This window comes from Rhinoderma darwinii, chromosome 1, assembly GCF_050947455.1.
Source record: "Rhinoderma darwinii isolate aRhiDar2 chromosome 1, aRhiDar2.hap1, whole genome shotgun sequence".
Lineage (NCBI taxonomy): Eukaryota > Metazoa > Chordata > Amphibia > Anura > Rhinodermatidae > Rhinoderma > Rhinoderma darwinii.
The window spans coordinates 61,862,254-61,886,955 of NC_134687.1; the positions used below are offsets into that span (position 1 = coordinate 61,862,254).

At 43.6% G+C, this 24,702-nt stretch overlaps 1 protein-coding gene across 2 annotated transcripts in view; it reads right to left on the reverse strand.

Annotated features, from left to right (window-relative positions):
* Positions 1-24,702, reverse strand: part of RELL1 (RELT like 1) — a 102,880-nt gene that overhangs the window by 50,572 nt on the left and 27,606 nt on the right. For both annotated transcript variants that reach the window (XR_012882578.1, XM_075859016.1), the window contains exon 2: positions 13,569-13,802. Coding sequence is in view for 1 of the 2 variants with exons in the window: in XM_075859016.1 (XP_075715131.1) it covers positions 13,569-13,802 (234 nt within the window). In the remaining variant the exon portion in view is untranslated. The remainder of the gene's footprint in view (positions 1-13,568; positions 13,803-24,702) is intronic.

Genomic DNA, 24,702 nt, shown 5'->3' on the forward strand with positions numbered 1-24,702 from the left:
CAGCTCGTCCCGCAACAAACCAGCCCTCATACCGCTACGTCTATTGTTACAGGAGAATATTGTTCCCATCCAGACACTCTGTCTTATGACCACATAAAATATACCTGGTAAATAGATATAGTATATACTGATATTATTCAGTGGTGTTCACCCTTTGAGGTGGCAGTATGCTCAGAAGCCATTTGGTCATAGATTCTTATCTACTGCCTTATTAGCATTACAATGGACCTCAGTACAGGAAGGAGCCATTGTAAACTGGATGTAGAGACAGCTGAGCATACTGGGAATAGATTTACCTATACTGTACAGATGCACATTGGAAGGTGTATGGGTGGTCATAAGGCGGAGTCAATGGAATGGGTGGGTTCAACCCAGGGATAGGAACATATAGGTCATGGGAAGCTCTTGGTGCGGGCTCTTTCCTGCCAGCCCTGGACACTCAGCACTTAACATCAGGAGCAAGCTAAGTTCTATTATATGTGTGCTTTCTGTGTATGTATATAAGTATAATTATATTACAGCAGACTTTATATGTGTACATAGAGATATTCTAGGAATCTTATGTGGATTATAGATGAGTAGATATATATATGCTGTTTATGCATGAGTCTCTATATGTACATGTACTAATGGTCAGGCGCTGTATGTGCTTTGGTTATAGTGGTAGTACCAGGAGACCATATAAGGTTGGGACCTGGATTTATATTATATATACATACACATTACTAGTCACATGTGCAAAGTGTTCAGGGAAGGTAGGAAGAGAGGCCGCTGTGTGTGGTTGTGTTGTCTATGTAATGTATTGTATCTTGATGTAGTGTATATTGGTTTGTCACGTCTATGTTATGAGTAAAGTATTTTTATATATTTAAGTATCTGCGAGGGTTGTATGTTACTCCTGTGGTGTGTGAAGGACTGGAGTGTGTGCACATTGTGAACAATACAAAGTAAGCGGACTATATAGGAAACAGAGGTAACGGACTAGGAACGGAGAAAAGGGAGAAAATACAGATAGTCATTTGCCCCCTTTAACATCTATGAAAAACTAAAATTAGTTATGGCTCCAATAAGTCAGGAAATAAAAAAATATGCAGTTGTGCCCGAGGGGAACATTTCTTCTGTTTCAAGAGGCGATTTATCAAGGACCTAAAATTAGGGAACCAGGAAGGGGAGAGCCCAAACATATCCGCTGGAAGCGACGGTGCCCGTATTATACCAGGACAACACTTTCCCAGCAAAATTCCCCAAACTACAAAAGGTGCGGAGTGTGGACCAAAAGGGGGATAAGAAATGACACCATTTATCAGTGCAACACTGGCCTGTGCGGAAAGGATTGCTTCACAGCGTAACACACACCTATGGATTATTATTATTTTTTTATACCACCTGACTATGCCCCTTATATACTCCGCCCCGCTTACATGTACCCCCACATTATAAAACACCAGCAATACTCAAACAAATATAGTACCAAGCAAAATCCGCTCTCCAAAAGCCAAATGGTGCTCCCTCGGCTCTGAACCCTACAGCGTCCATAAACAGCAGTTTCCTTCAACATATATGGCATCGTCATACCCGGGAGAACCCTTTTAACAATTTTTGGGGTGTGTGTCTCCAGCGTCATAAGCTTGGCATGACATATTTGCAACTGAATGGCATATCTAGGAAAAATATAAATTTTTAATTTGCACCATCCGCAGCGCATTCATTTATGGAAAAGACCTGTGGGGTGAAAATGCTCACTACACCCCTTAATAAATGCCTTGAGGGGAGCAGTTTCCATAGTGGGGGTCACTTATCAGGGGTTTCTTTTTATTATTCCACATCTGAGCCTCTGAAGTTGTGAACCAATACTTTGTAAATCGCCAAATTAGGCCTCCACTCCGCATGGTACTCTTCACTTCTGAGCCCTGTCATATGTCCAGACAAAAGATTAGGGCCACATGTAGGGTGTTTCTAAAACCGGGAAACACCGCATAATAATTAGAGAGCTGTCTTGTTATGGTGGCACAAGCCGGGTACCACATATTGGCATATCTATGGAAAAAAATCCCATTTTCACTCTGCAACATCGAGTGAACACTAATTTCTACAAAACACCAGCAGGGTTAAAATGCTTACTACACCCCTTGGTAAATGCATTGAGGGGTGTAGTTTACAAAATGGGGTCACTTCTGGGGGGTTTCCACTGTTTTGGGCCCACAGGCGCCCAGAAACCAATCCAGCAACATCTGCACTCCAAATGGCGGTCCTTCCCTTCTGAGCCCTGCCGTTTGCCCAAACAGCAGTTTATGACTACATATGGGGTATTGCCGTACTCGGGAGAAATTGCTTTACAAATGTTGGGTTCTTTTTTTCCTTTATTTGTTGAGAAAATGAAAAAATTTGCGCTAAAGCTACGTCTTATTGAAGAAAAAGGACTGTTTTAAATTTCACTGCCTAATTCTAATAAATTCTATGAAACATCTGTGGGGTCAAAATGCTCACTACACCCCTAGATCAATTCCTCAAGAGGTGTAGTTTCCTAAATGGAGTCCCTTTTTGGGCGTTTTCATTGTTTTGTCCCCTCAGGGGCTTTGCAAACGTGACCTGGCCTCCGCAAATCATTCCTGCTAAATGTGATCTCAAAAAGCCAAATAGTGCTCTTTCCCTTCTAAGCCCTGCCGTGTGTCCAAACAGCCGTTTATTACCACATGTGGGGTATTGTTTTACTCGGGAGAAATTGCTTTACAAATTTTGTGGTGCTTTTTCTCCTTCAGTCCTTCTGGAAATGAGAAAAAATTAGCTAAACCTAGATTTTTTTTGAAAAAATGTAGATTATTATTTTCAGGGCCTACTTCCAATAATTTCTGCTAAAAACCTGTGGGGTCAAAATGCTCACTATACCCCTAGATAATTTCCTCAAGGGGTATAGTTTCCAAAATGGGGTCACTTGTTGGGGGATTTCCACTGTTTTGTCACCTCAGGGGCTTTGTAAATGTGACATGGCCTCCGCAAACCATTCCTGCTAAATGTGAACTCCAAAAGCCAAATAGCGCTCTTTCCCTTCTCAGCCCTGCCGTGTGTCCAAATATCCGTTTATTACCACATGTGGGGTATTGTTTTACTCGGGAGAAATTGCTTTACAAATTTTGCGGTGCTTTTTCTCCTTTAGTCCTTGTGGAAATGAGAAAAAAAAAAAAACGCTAAACCTACATTCTCTTTGAAGAAATGTTGATTTTAATTTTCACGGCCTACTTCCAATAATTTCTGTAAAAAACCTGTGCGGTCAAAATGCTCACTACACCCCTAGATAATTTCCTTGAGGTGTCTAGTTTCCGAGATGGGGTCACTTTTGGGGGATTTTGACTGTTTTGGCACCACAAGAGCCCTTCAAACCTGACATGGTGCCTAAAATATATTCTAACAAAAATAAGGCCCCAAAATCCACTAGGTGCTCCTTTGCTTCTGAGGCCGGTGCTTCATTCCAGTAGCACGCTACAGCCACATGTGGGATATTTCCTAAAACTGCAGAAACTGGGCAACAAATATTGAGTTGCATTTCTCTGGTAAAACCTTTTGTGTTATAAAAAAAATTGTATTAAAAATTTATTTCTGCAGAAAAATATGAAATTTGTAAATTTCACCTCTACTTTGCTTTAATTCCTGTGAAATGTGTAAAGGGTTAAGACATTTTCTAAATGCGGTTTTGAATACTTTGAGGGGTGAAGTTTTTAAAATGGGGTGACTTTTTGGGGGTTTCTAATATATAAGGCCCTCAAAACCACTTCACAACTGAACTGGCCCCTGTAAAAATAGCCTTTTGAAATTTTCTTGAAAATGTGAGAAATTGCTGCTAAAGTTCTAAGCCTTGTGAGGTCATAGAAAAATAAAAGGATGTTCAAAAAACGATGCCAATCTAAAGTAGACATATGGGTGATGTTAATTAGCAACAATTTTGTGTGGTATAACTGCCTGTCTTACAAGCAGATACATTTAAATTGAGAAAAATGCTAATTTTTGCAATTTTTCGCTAATTTTTGGTGTTTTTCACAATTAAATACTGAACATATCGAGCAAATTTTGCCAGTAACAAAGTCCAATGTGTCACGAGAAAACAATCTCAGAATCGCTTGGATAGGTGAAAGCATTCCGGAGTTATTACCACATAAAGTGACACATGTCAGATTTGAAAAATGAGGCTCTGTCAGGAAGGTCAAAAGTGGCTAAAGAGGGAAGGGGTTAAGAAGCCAATTCAGTATATCAACTAATATATGAACACTGGCACCGGCTACATCAGCTGCTCTTTCTTCTGTTGTATATACAGAGCTAAAGAACCCATTTAGTAACTCTGCCTTCTCTTGATCCCCTGTGACCAACTCCCCATTACCACTATTTAGGGGACCCACACGTTCAGACCTTGGCTTTTTTTGCATTTACACTACCGTTCAAAAGTCACACTTATATTTAGCAAATGAGTTGCAAAATGACTAGAAAATGTAGTCAAGACATTGACAAGGTTAGAAATAATGATTTTTATTTGAAATAATAATTTTCTCCTTCAAACTTTGCTTTCGTCATAAAAAAATGCTCCATTTGCAGCAATTACAGCATTGCAGTCCTTTGGCATTCTAGCTGTTAATTTGCTGAGGTAATCAGGAGAAATTTAGAATAGAATACCAGCTGCCTACTTCTTCCCTAAATAGTTCTTGCATAATTTGGAGGTGTGCTTTGGTTCATTGTCCTGTTGTAGGATGAAATTGGCTCCAATCAAGCGCTGTCCACAGGGTATGGCATGGCGTTGCAAAATGGAGTTGCTTTCCTTATTCAAAATCCCTTTTACCTTGTACAAATCTCCCACTTTACCAGCACCAAAGCAACCCCAGACCATCACATTACCTCAACCATGCTTGACAGATGGCGTCAGGCACTCTTCCAGCATCTTTTCAGTTGTTCTGAGTCTCACAAATGTTCTTCTGTTCTTCACCTCAAACTTCGATTTGTCTGTCCATAACACTTTTTTCCAATCTTCCTCTGTCCAATGTCTGTGTGCTTTTGCCCATATTAATCTTTTACTTTTATTAGCCAGTCTCAGATATGGCTTTTTCTTTGCCACTCTGCCCTGAAGGCCAGCATCCCGGAGTCGCCTCTTCACTGTAGACGTTGACACTGGCGTTTTGCGGGTACTATTTAATGAAGCTGCCAGTTGACGACCTGTGAGGCGTCTATTTCTCAAACTAGAGACTCTAATGTACTTGTCTTGTTGCTCAGTTGTGCAGCGGGGCCTCCCACTTCTCTTTCTACTCTGGTTAGAGCCTGTTTGTGCTGTCCTCTGAAGGGAGTAGTACACACCGTTGTAGGAAATCTTCAGTTTCTTGGCAATTTCTCGCATTGAATAGCCTTCATTTCTAAGAACAAGAATAGACTGTCGAGTTTCACATGAAAGATCTTTTTCTAGCCATTTTGAGAGATTAATCGAACCCATAAATGTAATGCTCCAGATTCTCAACTAGCTCAAAGGAAGGTCAGTTTTGTAGCTCCTCTAAACAGCAAAACTGTTTACAGCGGTGCTAACATAATTGCACAAGGGTTTTTAAGTGTTTTCTAATCATCCATTAGCCTTCTAACACAGTTAGCAAACACAATGTACCATTAGAACACTGGAGTGATGGTTGCTGGAAATGGGCCTCTATACACCTATGTAGATATTGCATTAAAAACCAGACGTTTGCAGCTAGAATAGTCATTTACCACATTAACAACGTATAGAGTGTATTTCTGATTAATTTAATGTTATCTTCATTGAAAAAAACTGTGCTTTTCTTTCAAAAATAAGGAAATTTCTAAGTGATGCTAAACTTTTGAACGGTAGTGTACATACTTTAACTTTTTGGGATTTGTTTTACTATCCTTGGCCACCTGCCTTTCATTTTGTATTTTTGCTGATTTTATTACCTTTTTACCGATTTTATTAAGCTCTTTATATTTTACAAAGGCTACAGCTGTACCCTCAGATTTGTATTGTTCAAATTTTTTTGTCATGTATTGCCCTTTTACAGAAGGTGTAAGCCATGTGGGGTTTAATTTTATTCGTTTATACATCTCCCATTTATCATTTGTCATTTGTCCCATTATTTGACATTAGTTCTTCCCAGTCTATATCTTGAATTGCATTCCTCAGCCTGGGGAAATTGGCCTTCTTAAAATTAAGGCTATGTTCACATGGAGTATTTTTGGGGAGGAATATCTGTCTCAAAATTCAGTTTGGAACTTTGAGGCAGATATTCCTCTCCCTGCACGCCGATTTTCGCGGCGATTATCGCGCCGTTTTTCGCCCGCGGCCATTGAGCACCGCGGGCATAAAACAGCGAGAAATACGCTTTCTCCTGCCTCCCATTGAAGTCAATGGGAGGTCAGAGGCGGAAGCGCCCGAAGATAGGGCATGTCGCTTCTTTTTCCCGCGAGGCAGTATTACTGCTCGCGGGAAAAAGACGCCGACGCCTCCCATTGAAATCAATGGGAGGCGTTCTCGGGCCGTTTTTGCCGAGTTTTGCGACGCGGTTTCCGCGTCAAAAAACTCGGCATAATACCCCGTGTGAACATAGCCTAAGTATTTTTGCCCTCCCAGCCGGTGTTTGTTTTTTACAGTATAGGTAAAATGTAACTATATTGTGATCACTGTTACCGATGTTCACACGAACATTGACATTCCCAACAAGCTCTGCATTATTAGAAATGACCAGATCCAACACAGCTTCACCTCTAGTCGAGTCTTCCATAAACTGGCCCATAAAATTTTCCTGCAACAGGTTGAGGAAATGTCTCCCCTTTGCAGTTGAAGCCGAACCATGACACCAATTAATATCCCGGTAATTAAAATCTCCAATTATCACCACAGTACCCGCCTGTGCAGCCCGCTGTATCTGTTTATATATCTGAACTTCCATCTCCTCAGTTATATTGGGGGTCTATAGATTACCCCAAAAGTAATTTTTTTCAGTGTTTACCTCTCTTTCTAGTTCCACCCACAGGGTTTCAACCTCCTCACAATCTTCACCCTCTATTGTCTCTTTCACACTGGCCTTCATATCGCTTCTCACATACATACAGACATACACCACCACCTTTCCTATTCGCCCTATTCCTTTTCTATGTCTTTCCGAAAAAGTGTAAAACCCTCTAGATTTACAGCCCAGTATCTGTTCCTCCTGTACCAAGGGCTCCAGCTCCCCCATTTTGCTTGCTAGACTTCTGGAATGAAGGAGGAGATAGGACACTTCTAATCTGGTGAAAGAGCCTCTTTAAAGGCTCCTCTACCTACCATGTATTCTGTCGTTGGTTCCCACATGGACCACGACAGCTGGATTATCACCAGCCTCTCCCAGTAATTTATCCACCCGTTCCACCCCATGCCGATCCCTGGCACCAGCAAACCATTCGGTTGAGGCGGTCTTGGCGACAAATTATTCTAATGTTTGAGAAAGGTCCTGTCGGACTGAAACATCGCATTAGTGGGTAAATAAATTCCTGTTATTTTGGATATGCTGCCTTGTATCTTGTATTTTGAAATTATTCTATCCGTCTTCCCGATAATAGAATCCTCTACAACTACCAATTGTCTTGCCTTCCCTGCATTATCATCCCGCCAACTACTAGCTGGGCTGTTCTCCAGGCTGTTAGGGAGATCAGTATCCACTAGGGCTGCCATTTCTGAGACCGACACCCTCGCATCATCACCCAACTTGGCAATTTTGCTTGAAATATCAGAAACAGGATTGGCCTTCCTTTACTTGGACTCCTTTCTACATTAACCCAGCTACTTGCCTGGTCCTGCTGACCCATGTCTTCACCCTCCAGGTCTACCACACTAACTGCTTGCCCAGTGAGCAGCATGCTCTGCTCAAGATTATCTATCGCCCTCAGTGTTGCATTTTGCTCATCCAGATCTCTAATCCGAGCTTCCAGGTGAACAACATGCTCACATCTGCCACAGAGGTATTCACCCTGGAACTCTGGCTCCAGTTGTGCATACATATGGCAAACTGTGTACTGAAGAAGACCTCCAATCTTGCTATCCATTATCCCAGTTAGGCGGGATTCACACGACCGGGTCGCGTCCGAGCCCGAGTGCCGGCCGGTAAAATCGGCCATTCTGCCCGGCCGGTTTGCATAAAGTTATGCATCCGTGCCGGGCCGGGCAGATCCGGACAGTGACATCAGCGGCAAATCCTGAAGGGGAATCCCCATGTGTTCGGGGATTCCGCTTCAGGAGTTTCCCCTGATGTCACTGCCCAGATATGGACAGAGACATCAAGCGCTCTGTCCAGGAGCGGAATCCCCGAAAACACGGGGATTCCGCTCCTTCAAGGAGCTTAAGTGCGGCTAGCACATAGCAGAGCGGGGAGATACCTCCCTGCTCTGCTATAGTGGCGTCGCTACAGTAGTAGCAGCCGCAGCAGCAGCAGCTGTAGCTGCTAGCGGCGCCATCGAAGGTGTCGCCGGGCCAGGGTGCTTTTAAAACAAGCAGGAGAAGGGAGCCAGCGCAGCGCTCCCTCCACCTGCTGTACACCCCGGCCCTGCCACACCGTGTACAGCGATTCGTCAGAATGGCATCAACTCCTCCTCCTCACATGCACTCTGCGCTGTGAGGAGGAGGAGATAGAGCGCAAGAGCCGGAAAACCCGGCCGTCACTCGGGACACATCCCGGTGATGGCCGGGTATTACCCGGCCCCATAGACTTCTATGGGAGCCGGGCGGCCGGGTACCCAGGCGAAAATAGAGCATGTCCTATTTTTTGACGGGCGGTTTTCCCGGCCGTCAAAAAATCGGTCGTGTGAATAGCCCCATTAGGGGTCTATTATTCCTAATGCAGCCGGGTGCCGGCCGATTTATGAACGGCCGGCACCCGGCCGGGAAACCCTGCCGTGTGAATGAGGCCTTAGAAAAAAAAAATGAAAATTAAAAAAGTAAAAGTAAAGCAGAGTACTTACAGGGACTTTAACTCCTCTTTCTAAATCCGGTTTAGTAACTCCAGCTGATATACAAGCCACTTAATTTAGCAAGGCCAAGCTCAACTGAGGCCTGCAGGCTAATTTATATCACCTGAGAGCAGTTAACCCTTCCCCTTAGTCAGCTGCACTGCAGGACAGAAGCGAAGAAGGAAAAAAGGTTTTTAAATTGTGTCAGTTTTGCTAACTTCTATTAGCAAGCACTCAATTCATATATCACACACAGTTTCACAGCAAACCAATCCGGTTTAGTAACTCCACTTGATATACAATCCACATAATTTAGCAAGGCCAAAACAGAGCTACCACAAACGCAGCAGTCTGCATTTGGCAAATCGCTCTTATTTGGCTTTCCACAATCATGCCAGTCCGTTCTAGGCACATTTAGTGGCACTTTCCAGTTAGTTTAACTAGTATGGTTTTCATCAGTTTTCCTCCTTACTTCCCCGACCTATTTTATTGGGTACTCATCCGCTGCTAGATTGTTAACTCATTTGGGAAAGGCTCTCTTTTCCTTAACCCCTTAATGACCAGGCCATTTTGCACGTTAATGACCAAGGATTTTTTTTTGTTTTTTCACGGTAGCATTCCAAGAGTCGTAACTTTTTTTTTTATTCCGTCGACATAGCCGTAATAAGGGCTTGTTTTTTGTGGGACGAGTTGTATTTTGTAATTGTACCATTTTTAGATACTTTTAATATATTGATTAACTTTTATTAACTTTATTTTAGGAGAGTATTGAAAATAAGCAGCTATTCCAGCATTGATTTTCACGTTATAAATTTACGCCGTTTACTATGCAGCGTAAATAACATGTTAACTTTATTCTATGGGTTGGCACGATTACAGGGATACCAAATATGTAAGGGTTTTATATGTTTTCCTACGTTTGCACAATAAAAAGCCTTTTAGAAAAAAATTACTTGTTTTTGCATCGCCGCATTCCAAGAGCCGTAACGTTTTTATTTTTCCGTCAATGTGGCCGTATGGGGGCTTAATTTGTGCGGGCCAATGTGTAGTTTTCATTAGTACTATTTTGGGGAACATAGGACTTCTAGATTCATTTTTATTTAATTTTTTATGGGGGGTGAATAGGAGAAAAGCGCAAATTTTGCCGTTTTTTTTGGACGTTGTTCATCCGGCGGTTTAATTAATGTGTTCATTTTATTGTTCAAGTTGTTACGATCGCAGGGATACCATATATGTGTGATTTGTCTTGACACTTTTACTAATAAAACCACTTTTTGTTATTTGATTTTCACTGTCATTTTTTTTTCACCAACTTTATTTAACTGATTGACATTTTTTTTTTTTTAGTCCCATCAGGACACTTCACTATGCGATGTGCTGATCGCATATATAATGCTTTGGTATACTTAGTATACCAAAGCATTATTGCCCATCAGTGTGAAACTGACAGGCAATTTGTTAGGTCATGCCTCCGGTATCGCCTAACAGGCAGATGCTGAAGGCAGACCTGGGGGTCTTTGTTAGACCCCCGGCTGCCATGGAAACCCGACGGCGACCTGAGATTTCTTTGCGGGGGCGCCGATGGGGTTACAGAGGGAGCTCCCTCCCTCTGTCAAACACATTAAATGCCGCTGTCACTATTGACAGCAGCATTTAATGGGTTAAACTGCCGGAATCGGAGCGCGCTTCGATTCCGGCAGCTGCAGCAGGAGCCAGGCTGTGTAGAACAGCCGTGCTCCTGCCGCTGATCGCGTGGGTACAGTCTCAGTACCCGCGTCATCACAGGACGGATATATCCATCCTCCTGCGCGAACTAGCAGCTGCTGAGGATGGATATATCCGTCCTTCTGCGTTAAGGGGTTAAAGAAGATCTCCAGAGGAAACAACTCTACATGTCTGCATTCCCCACCCGACTGTATACCCCACACTACACTTTTTTTTTATGTATACTGTACTTACTTTTTGAACCGCTGCCTTGTCTGTGCTTTAAAAATGCCTCCATCTTGATTCTTAGATTTCCCCAGCTTTCTCTTCCTCTCTGCTTTGCTATCAATCCAATGATGCTTCAGCACAGCACCACTGCATGCTGGGGGACACGGATTATCATTCTCCCTATATTCTCTTAAATAAGCTGAGAAACCATGAGTACACAGACTGAGAAGCTGCACTATATTCTTCTACATTATACCTGTGTGACAGGAACATGTCTAAGTATCAGTGAAGTTTCTGTCCCCCTGTGAAAAACTAGAGTGGTGCAGGAACTGCTGAAGCCTGTGATGGGTGACACATAGATTTCCATAGACTCAAGTAGAGAAAGTGTCACCGAGCCGAATTCACACTGCTGCTGAGCAACCATCCCAGTCTGATATATAGAGATAGAAGCAGCAAGAAAAACAGGTAAGAGACTGACATATGGAATGCCATAATGGAGCACATGGGAAAGTTTAGTTTTGGCCGGAGTGCCCCCTTGCCATTACACGCCCCATTGACAGTTCAGGGGATTGTTTAAACGCCTCGAAAAACGCCTGAAAAATGGAAGATTAACGACGACTCCTAACATCTGTCCATTGCTTTCAATGGGAAAAACAGACGCGGGCGTTTTTTTTACACGGCCATTTGAAAAAACAACGCATGAAGAAATGCACCATAAAAAGAACTCACTTCTTGAGATGTTTTTTGAGCTGTTTTTCATTGTCAATTAAAAAAAAAAACAGCTCCAAAACTGGCTAAAAAAAAAAAGATCAAAAAATGTTTGATGCTTCAAAAACCGCTGAAAATCAGAGGCTGTTTTCCCATGAAAACAGCTCCAAATTTTACAGCCGTTTTTCATGTGACCATACCCTCAGGCCTTAGGATAATGATTTGATATACGTCTTCAGTTAGCAGATAATCTGTATATACAAGATGAGGACTCCAGCTAGCACTGTTTTTACCATCAGAGTTGGAGCATATGATGCGATCATTGCTGGTCCCCTAAACACGAGAAAATGAGCTCTGGCTAATCACAGAGGCCTGAACTGTTTTACAGAACTGCATTTCTATTATAAAGACGCACAACTTGCAGCTACCACTTAATAGCTGCTCTTAAAAATATGGAACAATCTGTAAATCTGGATACACCATAGGAATTTATTTTTTATCATACTATGCTTTATAATCTGGCTACAGGAAAAGTCATTTTATTTCATTTTCCATACAACTATACAATATATATACAAATGCTGTTCTTATATCACAATACATTTACATGAACACTGGAAACCCTACAGCACCAAGAAGCATTTTTGCATCGGTTTTAAAGGGAAGGTGTCACGCTTAAAAAAAATAATTATATGTTATTGCTTTTAGTATGTCATTAAAAAATTTTTTATTTATTTGTGTTTTCGTGTTGTACTTTATTTTTTCTTTCTTTTACTTCTCTATGGGGGCCGATTTACGACACATACAGAGATGGAATACGGCACATACAGCCCCATAGAGAATGCGAACGGGAGCCGTTCCATTCACTATAGCGTACGCCGTCTGTGTGGGAATGGCGCATGCGCCACTCCCACACAGACCAAAAGGAAGGTCTTCGGCAGAGCGACATCCGGCGCCATATTCACGTGGACCGGAAGCCGCGGCCGGACAGTAAGACGACTACTTCCGGTCGCGGCTTCCGGCCATATGTTCAGACGCAAGGACTAGGAGCAGCGGCAGGTAAGTTATGTTTGTGTGATGTGTGTGTATGTTCGTGTTATACGTGTGATTACCACTGTATCTAATCCTCCTGTGCATTTGCTCAAAAAAATGGCGGCACACAGTGTAGGAGGTTTGAACATTCAACCCCCTCCTTTCTCCTGCCACTAGCCAGGATAAAGGAGGGGGGATTGTGTGAGGACACTAGAGCGAGTGTGTCTTCTCCAATTTTGCAGCATAAAGCAATGAGGTTGCTTTACCACATGCCAATGCTGCAATTTTGGGAATTTCTCCCTCTAGTGACCAGCACATGGAAATGTTATAAATTAGAATCTAATTTATAATATTTACGGACTTGTGAAAAAAAATAAAAAATTCGAACAATGTGTAAATCATTTATATACTAACTGTTTAACTAAAAAAATTCTAGCGACACATTCCCTTTAAAGGGGTTGGCCCATGATGTATGACCACATAAAATAGGAATCAGTGCAACTTACAAATTAACCTTAATTTTCCATCTGCCTGAGCCTATTACTGAACAGGCGTGGAACCATAAGTCACATGTCCGGCGCTTGTGCAGAAACCGGAACCGCCAGACAGCAAGAATATAAAGGTTCATTTGTAAGCTACATTCATTCATTCATATTTTATATGCTTTTAGCAAGTGTTCATACAAAGCAGCTTTAAAATCTGGGGAGAAAAATCGTAATAAATTAATAAAAAAATAACATGCTCCGTCACATCCTGTATGTAAGAAAACGGGACCCTTTGTGCCGCCATACAGCCCCTTTGCCGTGAACATGACGTCAAGAAATTCTAAAGATGGCCAAAGACATCAGTTATTTGTTGGCTGCTTCAACCAATGTTGTCAGGATCTTCAGTCAATACAATGGTTATATGGTGACAGTAAGATAAAAAGCAGTACATACCGATTTTCTCTACAGAGATTTTTTCAACCACCTCCGGCTCTGCTTCTGTAGTGCAACGATAGCCTTTCTTCTTAAGTATATGGCAGATGAGTACTCCTAATAGACCCATGATGAAGAAAACGGGAACCAAGTAGAAGGCAACATATTCTGGATGGCCGCCAGAAGAGGAGTCTACAGTGTCACTAGTACTTGGCCTCGCTGAGTCAGGGTCAAAAGATGGCTGAGAATCTGGGACTAAAAAAAAATAAAAAAAATAAAAAATTAACAATTAGAGCGGACTATATTTTGCAAACTGGAAAATAAAAATGACAAAAAGTGAAACCGCCACCAATTGATAGCTACCGGGCCTGATCCTGGAACCCCCGGCGATCAGTAGTTACCTCTACAGGAAATCTCATCAGACCACAGTGGTACTTGCAATGTAGTATTACATAGCACCCATTAAATGGCTGGGATACCATGTATTACAAAGGCAGGCAAGTCTGCCACAGCGGCTCTTAGCTCAGGCATGTACTAATATGACCTGAGTGGCACTATTTCTGGCAGAAAGCATACCATTTCTTTCTAATCTCATAAAACATCTTGAATAGTGTTGTAGGATCACTGAATTAACAAGACTGTGAAAATAGCACAAATGGCATAATACACTGTATTTGTTACAACTGGTATGTTAGACATCTTCCTCTTTCTTATGCCACCTCTTGGCTGGCATACAAAAAGTCTTCAAAGGTTTTAATAACCTTTAATAAATTTGGCACATTTTAGAACATCTCGGCCCCACCCCTTGAGGTAGATAAAAATAATATAAAGCCCTACGTTATGTGGGAGGCTGAACACCCACTGCACTAGACTGTACAGGACAACCCCTTCTTTAAAGAATACCCTCCCAATCGTTGCTGAAAATTGGGGGTTCCAAATGCCAAACACCAGGTGATCAACTGATTGCCAGTGGAAGCTTAGATCAACTCTACATACATACAATGATTTGCTGACAGAGCAGGAGCAGCACCTACTTAACAACTCTGACGTAAAGAGGCTCTGTCACCACATTATAAGTGTCCTATCGCCTACATAATATGATCGGCACTGTAATATAGATTACAACAGTGGTTTTTATTTTGAAAAACAATAATTTTTGACCAAGTTATGCACAATTTTAGATTTATGCTAATTAGTTTCTGGGTGTGTTTTTACTTTTGACCAGAACGCCCCGTTGTACAGAGGAGTGTATGACGCCGACCAATCAGCATCATACACTTCTCATTGTTCCAGCCCTGCTTCTTTCACTGCACAATCACACTGTAACAATGGGCTGGAACAATGAGAAGTGTATGACACTGGTCACCGATTGGTCAGCGTCATACACTCCTCTGTACAACGCCCCGTTGGTCAAAAGTAAAAACACGCCCAGTTGACTATTAAGAAACCAATTAGCATAAATCCAAAATTGTGCATAACTCGGTAAAAAATTATCGTTTTTCAAAATAAAAACCACTGTTGTCATCTACATTACAGCGCCGATCGCATTATGTAGGAGATAGGGCTCTTATAATCTGGTGACAGAGCCTCTTTAAAGAGAGGGGAACCAAAGCAGCAGAAGACCCCGTACGCCTTACAAGAGCATATGGACAGGAATTGTCTTTATTAGAATGGAAAATGTCACTTAAAATTCAGACTACACAATCAGAGTCATTAATTGTAGCATTGCCCCGCTCCGGAGTCCTGACATGTGCGCGCTGCCAGGATAATGCGATGCGGCCAGCGCTGCACTAATGAGCGGTGGCACGGAAGACCGAACATGGCGGCCGCGCTGCAAAACACCCCCATGTCCTGTCTTCAGTACCTGCGCCGCTGCTCATTAGTGCAGCGCCGGCCGCATCACCTCATGCTGACCGCACGCACACTAGTTGGGGCAATGGTTGTATTACACAACCGCAGCCCCGCTCTATAACGGCGGAGATCAGAGAAACCTCTCCTCCGCCGCTATTCTCCTAAATGCTGCGATCAAAGCGGACTGCAGAATTCAAGAGGAAGTGAGAAGGGGGGGATGCCCCTTGGATCGTATCACAGGAATCCCTGTGACGCGATTGAGGGACATACCATATATGGGCAGACAGCCCAGGGTCCATTGAAAGACCCCAGGGCTGTCTGACCATATTTCCTGTTGTTAGGGCATACTTCGGTATGCCCTAACAACTGCCTGTGTACTATCCGTACACAGGCTAATGTACTGGCATATAGATATATGCCAGTACATTAAAGTTTAAAAATAAAGTAAAAACATAAAATATTAAATTAAAAAATAAAATACACATACACCTTTTTTACAATAAACATTAAAATAAGTCTCAATACATAAAACATCCACATATATTGGTGATTGGCGCGGCCGTAATAACCTTCACAACAATTTTTTTGATCATTTATGATGTGTACGCTGTAAAAAATAAATAAATAAAAACTGCTTTCTTTCACTTATTTTGGGGCACGAGGTGCGATGAATTTAATCTCCATGTGCCTCACATTAATAGTAATTAACCCCATCATGTACCTTACATATTAACCCGTTATGAGAAACATGATGGGATTAATTACTATTAATGTGAGGCACATTCAAAAGTCATCATCACACCACACGCCTCACGTCAGAAAACGGAAGAACATTTTTTTATTATTAGTTGGCAAAGTATCGAAATCGATACTAAACGAAGTATCGGTATCGAAGTCCAAATTCTGGTATCATGACATCCCTAGTACAGAGCATGTAGTACCGTACTGTGCTGTAGAGGCGCTACTAGACAGCCAATCAGTGCATGCACTTCAGTAATACAGGTGTGTCTTATTAGAGAAATGTCCATGCGGATTGGCTGAATCTTCTAGACAATCACAGGTGCCTCCGATCTGCAGTGTCTTGCATTGTATGATACAAAATGGTTTTAAGTTACGAAGGAAACATCTTTGTATGTATATGAAAATATTGTACCCCGAGACCATTGCAACCTGACAGACCACTGTAGTTAGAGTTCTGTAAATATAATAGTAACTTATTCTAACCTAAATCCTCTTCATCATTCAATCACCTTTCTAAAATGATAAAATATACAAACCTATGAACATACAGTGCATTTTGGATAATGTTAAAAGTTTTTAACATTATGCAATTCACCCCCGTAATGTTAAACTTTACGGGGATAAAACAAAAGTCAATCGCATGTACAATTATTTCTCTTAAAGGAATTATCCGACTATGCAAAAAAACCAACAAAAAAAAAAAAACCTGCATGCCCATTCCTTTCCTTTACCAATGCCTCCTGTGTCGGTATTTCTTTGATTGTTGGTAGAGGAGTTATGTACATGTGCCACTGCCGAATGATGGGTGGTCCCTCCCTGCTAGAATGGAAGAAGGAAAACTACATTTCCCATAAATCCCCGCATCTAAGTTTCTCCTTTCAAGGCCAGCCCTCCCTGCAATATCACTCAGCCACTTCTGAACCTGCCTATTGAAGCACAATAGTGACTGACTCCGGCTGGTATAACAAGTCGCAATCAAAGCGCATTTTTTTTTTGTCACTAATCACAGTAAGGCCTCGTGCACACTTCCGTCGGCTGGTGAACGGCCGTTATTGACGGTCCCTTCACACATGGGCTGCACACGGATGGCTTCAGTGTGCAGCCCGTTGTTTCACGGACCAAATTCAATGAGAAGGCCGAGACTGTTCCGTCAAAACTGGGCGGGAGTAGGACCTGCCCTACTTTTGACGGAATGGCCGCACGTTTCCGTTAAAACAACGGAAGTGTGCATGGCTGCATTGAAATGAATGGGTTCAGGGTGCTATCCGTGACTACAACGGATAGCACCCTGAAGGAAAAAACTGAAGTGGGCATGGGGCCCTAAAGCCATGCCATTTTGCAGCTATTTAGCAGAAATCACAGCAAAAAACGCATTTTGACCTCGACTTGAAAACCCAAAAAGAGGTAATTGGCGCTGTGCAGAATGTATATTAGAATATCTAGCCATGTTTTGCTGTTGCTGTCACATATATTACAAGGGGGAGGTGATTGAAGGGAAAAAAGCCAATCCTTGCAGCCAGGGGGAAAAAACGCTGATCTTTTGTGCTGCTCCTGTATTTACGAACATAGAAGGAGCTGAGCGGAAGGGGGACGTCCTCACACATGATGGGATTCCAGAGAGGTGGGATGTGGAGGAAAGCAGAAGACAATTGAGTGAGTGCCAAGGGTGGGGGCCATTAGATACTGGATTCCAGAGGGGTGGGGCAGTAGACAAATAAATGCCAAGAGCGGGAGGCAGGGGAATACAAGCAGACACTTGAGACATGCAGGAGGAGGCAAACACAGTAAGGCTGGGCCTGCCGGCCTCTATCTCCCCATTAGTTATCTGCTGCAGTGATAGGAACATGACAGCTGAACTGTCTGGGGATGCAGACTTCCGGGGGCGCTGCACTGGCTACAGTAAGTCACATGATTTAGGACTATTCGTTTGGGGGGGGGGGGGGGGGGCGTCCCTGCTGATAGGGCTGTAGTGACGTTTTGTATTTTGTGGACCTAGCAAGAGGAGAGGAACATGTGACCATAATACGAGATGTCACTGGGCCTGGAAGTATACAGCCGCCAGTGCATCACTTGACTGCAGTTCACATGGCTCCTGGGCATCTATGCTAATGAAAGCATATTACCAAGTTTAGTTTTTGGCCATAACACCTCTATTGAAATATATTTTTTAAAAGCTGGATAACCATTTAATTATCCTGTAATGTGGTTTCAGAGGCAAAACCCCCATGAGGCAGAAGTTAATCTTCCTCATCTTAAGGAAAACATTCCTGGAGGAATGATCAGTGACAGTCGGTGCTGGATGCCCCACCGGGTAAAAAAAAACACCAGCCTGCAGAATTAAAGAAGGGCAGACAATATCCGTTCGCCAGCGCCGATTATCTACTCTACATTAAAATAGACGCAGAATAGAAATACCATGAATAATATCTTCTCTATGACATTTGTATTCTAGGTTTAAACCCTCACATGTCTAGTTTACTAAATGTAAAACCTGGAAGTAAATAGTACAATGTGAGGTGACCATGAAATACAACACAGACAACTCGTTGCGTAATGGAAAATGAACTCGCATGAATAGTACAGAGGGCGATTCATTCCTCATGTGTGGATTAGTTGTGATGCTTCCTAGAAACAATGTGTGACATCTTGGGGTTATGAATGTGGAGTAAAGACCCTTCCTGCCGTTTACATCCTTTCTGTAGAATTCATGAACTTTATCAGCAAGTAACAGATATCCGGCTCATGTAGACCCCGAAATCTAGAGCCACTCTGCCCATGTAATGTAATCATGTAGTGTACAGTATACACAATCCTTTACAGTATGAAAGCAGGGTGTCACTAATGTTTTACGAACAGAGTTGCCAAGAAAATGCCCAGACTAAAGAAAAAAAATTAACAATTGAAATAACGAACACCTTCAACCCCAGGAGTCCCTTCCCGCATCTTGTTGAATTCCAAAATTTAGGAGAATCAGAGCATAGTAAAGCAGTCGTTAAAGGGTTGGTCCAGTTTAGAAAAAAACATCTTCGTATACCCTTATTAGGTCATTCTGAGATGAGAGGAGGGGGGGTCCTCTATTCAAAAATGTTTCATCACAACCCATTGATTTAAATTGGCACGGTGTGTAGCGCATGCGCGAAGCTGAACATGGCGGTTGCATAACTGCTCAGCTCCGCACCTCGGCCGGGCATTGAAGCCTTTTATACAGCTATCAACAGCGACTGGACATACTTACTCACCCTGTTCAACATCAGAGGGTCCGGTGAGTGATAAATAGCGAAGGGGAAACCTAAACGAGGGAAACAGGCAGTGGCACATCGATCGGTAGTCGACATGCTGACTTTGGCGCCAAATGAAGCGGCACCATTACCACCGCCCCTGACTGCACTTACAGAAGTCCCGCTGGACTCCGTGCCACTGATCTCCCAGGAGACTCTCTGACTTTCAGTCCAAGGACTGGCAGCCCGTTGCACCCCTTCTCACCTGGAGTTACAATGGATCCTGTGCCATCACCCTCATGGTCTCGGACACGGGACCCGCCATTAGATGAGCCACCGCCCCCATTCCTCACAGAGGAGAGGATTGTGGCCTGCATCTCCAGCACACTAAAAGGTGAGATGGGCGCTCTGTCCTCAAAACTATCTGCAATTCACCATGATCTCCAAAAAATGGGGTCACATATAGAGGCTATGGAGTCTAAACTGGATTTGACGGTTAGCAGAGTCAATCAGAACTCCAGAGGTGTACAAGATCTCCAGGAGCAGCTAGATATGGCGACATCGCGTATCGAGGACTTGGAGAACCGCTCACGGCGGTATAATTTTCGCATAAGGGGGTTGCCTGAATCCTTTACTGATGCTTCTGATATGGCTTGTACATAAAATTGTTGATACCGGGTTGTCCCGGAATATCATTTTGAAATTGATTGAGCTCATAGATCTCTGACAGCAATGCACAATGATGGCCTCCCAAGGGACATAATTGTTAAACCCTATTTTTATTTTATCAAGGAGAAGGTGATGGCAATGGCGAGAAAGCGGCCACAATTTTTGCTGATGAATACGGAGATTCAACAGTTTACGGATATAGCTCCATCTACTATTCAGAAGACGGGCCTTGCATCCCGTTACAAATTTTACGTTGGCCATTTCCTTTTTGTCTATGGTTCATGTACAACAACAGACCGTACAGTTTTCAAGAAGGGGAGACTGTTCTAGCTAATTGAAGATTTTGCCTTATCCGGAACACCATTCATCACCACCACGGGGGATGGGACCACCAGCACTTCTTTCTCCTGTGTGGCAACGCCGCCCGCGTTCGCAGCTGTCATCATTTCCCTCTGGAGACAGTCCTCAACAGCCACCATGATCCTGCTGATACTTGTTTCTACTACCTCCCCATGGGTTCCCTGATGGGTCGGAGGTTTTGGTCCTACAGATCATTGTGGATTCAACTTTGATTTGCTTCTTCTATTATTGTATTTTTTCCTCAGGTTCTACTTTTGCTTGGCGCTGACTTTCCACCACTTGGCGTCGTTCTTCAGATGTATGTAGCTGTGAATAGTGGATTCTATTAAGTGCCTATTTTAGATATGTCATGTCATTATAATTTCCAGCATATCTGGGGTTATTTTTGTTTCTCTACCTGTACATTATTACTGTAACGTCCATGGTTGCGGACCACGAACTCCTTCCATCCAGTCGACGCCCTTCTCTCAAGAGATGTCTGCACATACGGCCGTCCTGCTCCACAGTGACCACCAGGGTGCGCTCACCAGCTCAGTCCAGACGTAAGCCAGAGCGCACGCATGTTGGTGATTTGAGCCAATTGCTCCAGAGCACCCTGGGCTATAAGAAGGTCCCAGCCCCATCCTCCCATGCCTGAGCTTTGTTGTTGTATTCCAAGTCTGTCTTGCAAATGGTCCCCTAGTGTTTCCTGCTCCTGTAACCTCTTCTAGCGCTGTGCTTAGCTGTAGCCGTGCTGTGCTGTATACCACGCCTGTCCTGCTTCTCCACGCCTGACGTCTACCTGCTGCCTAGTTCCTGCCAAGCCTGCCTTGCTACTGTCCGTGCTGCCACAGGTACCGTATATAAACTATAGACTCTGACCTGCGCCCTGTTGGCCAGCTGCCATACCGCCAAGGTGGTACGGCCCAGTGGGTCCACGAACCCTACGTGACAATTACTATGCTACCTTACTAAGCTCCAGAGTGATATAGATTTCCTTTTTGAGTTCTGGGGTACACCTTATGTATTATATTCTCGGGAAGTAGGTGGGCTGTGGGGGCAACTAAACTAGTTTGGGATATATTTTTCGTTTTTTTACCTGGTATATGACTGCAACTTCAGGGCCTTGTGCCTTTCCCTTCCTCGGAGTGGGGGGGTCCCATTGATATATCATATGTTCTCCACATTTCTCTGTGCTGATACCTATTGATGTTATGTGCGGGTCCAGTCCGCTGCTGTCAATGCTCTGTTTTAGGCTTGGCCTGGTCGAGGGTCTGCACCTCTACATTGTCAGTCATTGAGGCTGACCGGTCTATTGACCGCCTGTCCTTATTTATTTTTTCCCCTCTTTTTCTTTCTATTTGTGTTCCTTTACCCTATCCCATGGCAGAGGATGTTATGTTTCTATTGGCATTTTTGTTTAGGGTACCATGATGGCTGCTGACACTAACACCCTTTCTATTGTTACTCATAATGTTTAGGGATTGAATTTGCCTGTGAAACGTCGCAAAGCTTTTCTTTACTACAAGTCAATTCATGCGGATATTTTATTTTTACAGGAAACTAATTTTTCTACGATTTCTTTCCCAGCATATTTCCACAAGTCTTACCCGCAACACTACCTAGCAAATGCGTCTACCAAACAACGGGGAGTCGGCATATGGATGGTGCGTTCTGTTCTATTCACCGTGCATAATGTGATTAGAGATCCTGAGGGTCGATTCATTTTGTTATCAGGTACAATTCATGATTCCCCAGTAACGTTTATAAATTACTATGCTCCCAATACGCACCAGCAGCAGTTCTTTCATTCCATTTGGAAACAGTTGCACCCATTGATCGAGGGCCCAGCGATTCTAGCTGGAGATTCTAATGTAGCTTTGGATGCCTCTATAGACAAATCTAGGGACCTTTCCTCCAGAGATATACCTCCTAATAAAACTAGTCTTTCTGTAGCACAGTTTCTCCATTCTATAGATGTGGTGGATATTTGGAGGGAATGTAATCCTACCTCCCGTGACTACACGTTTTATTCTTCCGCCCATCATGTATTTACCCGTATTGACCATATTTTTATATCATCGTGTCTTGTCCCTAAGGTTAGTCAGGCTCGCATATTATCTACCCCGTGGTCGGACCATGATCCCCTTCAAATGCACATTCTTGATCTGTGTGAATGACCCCCCATTGTCCTCTTGGAAACTCAATGACTCATTGTTGTCTGATCCTGAAGTTGTAGAGGAACGTCGCACAGAGTTGGAAGCGTATTTCCTAATCAATCTTTCGCAAGACACCTCACCGGTTGTCAATTGGGAAGCTCATAAGGCCACTATGAGTGGAAAGCTTATCCAAATAATTTTGTAATACTGGAATCACAACCAACATACAAAATAGCCACCTCAATGACCAACATGTCACTGCAGCGGCACAAATAAAACATTCTAGTGACAAATATTAAAGATGCATCATCATGACAGAACAGAGAAAGTCAATACATTGCTATAGGCATCTCTCAATTCAAGCATGAATAACGCAGAATATGATGCCAAGAAGTACTAAGGCCTCATTCACACGACAGTGAAAAACGGCCATGTGATGGCCGTCCTTTTAACGGCTTTCACATGGCCGTTTTCAGAACAAAGATATTCTATGGGTGCATTCACAGGCCCGTTTTTTTAACGGCCCGTGAATAATGGCCGTCAAAAAATAGGACATGTCCTATTTTTGGCCGTTTTAACGGCCTGACGGCCCCCATAGAAGTCAATGGATCAGTTTTTAACGGCTGTCAATACATGTAACAACCGTTAAAAACTGATCTGTTACATGGGAATTGGCAAGGGAACTACTAGTTCCCTTGCTGGCTATCGTTGGCATACTCACGTTTGCGGCACTTCTTCAGGTGTGGTCACTCGTCTTCACGGGTTTGAAGGCGCCTCGATGACGTCATCGCCCCGTCGCGCTGCCTTGCCAGATCCCGTGCAGACGAGTGACCACAAGTGAAGACGACGAGAGACGGCGCTGCTCTCGTGAGTATGTGGCACCATCTACCGGGAGGCTGGTGCGGCGCCACCTACCGGGAGGCGCGTGGGGCGCCACCTACCGGGAGGCGCGTGGGGCGCCACCTACCGGGAGGCGCGTGGGGCGCCACCTACCGGGAGGCGTGGGGCGTCACCTACCGGGAGGCGTGGGGCGTCACCTACAGGGAGGCGTGGGGCATCACCTACAGGGAGGCGTGGGGCATCACCTACAGGGAGGCGTGGGGCATCACCTACAGGGAGGCGTGGGGCATCACCTACAGGGAGGCGTGGGGCATCACCTACAGGGAGGCGTGGGGCATCACCTACAGGGAGGCGTGGGGCATCACCTACAGGGAGGCGTGGGGCATCACCTACAGGGAGGCGTGGGGCATCACCTACAGGGAGGCGTGGGGCATCACCTACAGGGAGGCGTGGGGCATCACCTACAGGGAGGCGTGGGGCATCATCGACAGGGAGGCGTGGGGCATCATCGACAGGGAGGCGTGGGGCATCATCTACAGGGAGGCGTGGGGCATCACCTACAGGGAGGCGTGGGGCATCACCTACAGGGAGGCGTGGGGCATCATCTACAGGGAGGCGTGGGGCATCATCTACAGGGAGGCGTGTGGCATCATCTACAGGGAGGCTGTAAATAGTGTCTAGGTGAACATGTGACCTCCTTTTGCTGTTTTTAGGGGGTTGGGACAAAAAAAGCCTGACCAATGAAATTCATCACTTTTTTTAACGGCCATGAAAAACTGATGCAAAATGGATGTCAAACGGCCATTAAAAACGGACAGACGGACTGGAAATGGATGAAAATTTAGAGACACTGATGCAAATTGGCCATGAAAAACTGACAGTTGATCAGTTTTAAATGGACATTTTTTTTCACTGTCGTGTGAATAAGGCCTAAGTCTTGTTTGCCAAAGGGATCAAATACTTATTTCTATGTGCACAATGCAAATAAATATATATAATTTTGACTGTGATTTACTTTTTTTTTTTGTATAATCTATCTCTCACTGGTAAAAATTAACCTAGCCTAAAAATTCTAGACTGTTCATGTCTTTGACAGTGGGCAAACTTACAAAATCAGCAAGGGATCAAATACTTATTTCCTTCACTGTATATATCTCGATGTATATCTCTGTGAGGAAGCTGGCCCATGCACTGCAAAGGAAGAAATGCAGTGTCTCAAAATAGGGAGCTGCATCTGTAATCGATAGTAGTTTAGAATATCTGCTGTTCAGGGAAGGAAGAGGAAAAGGTTTATGTTGACAGTTAAAGAGGCTCTGTCACCACATTATAAGTGCCCTG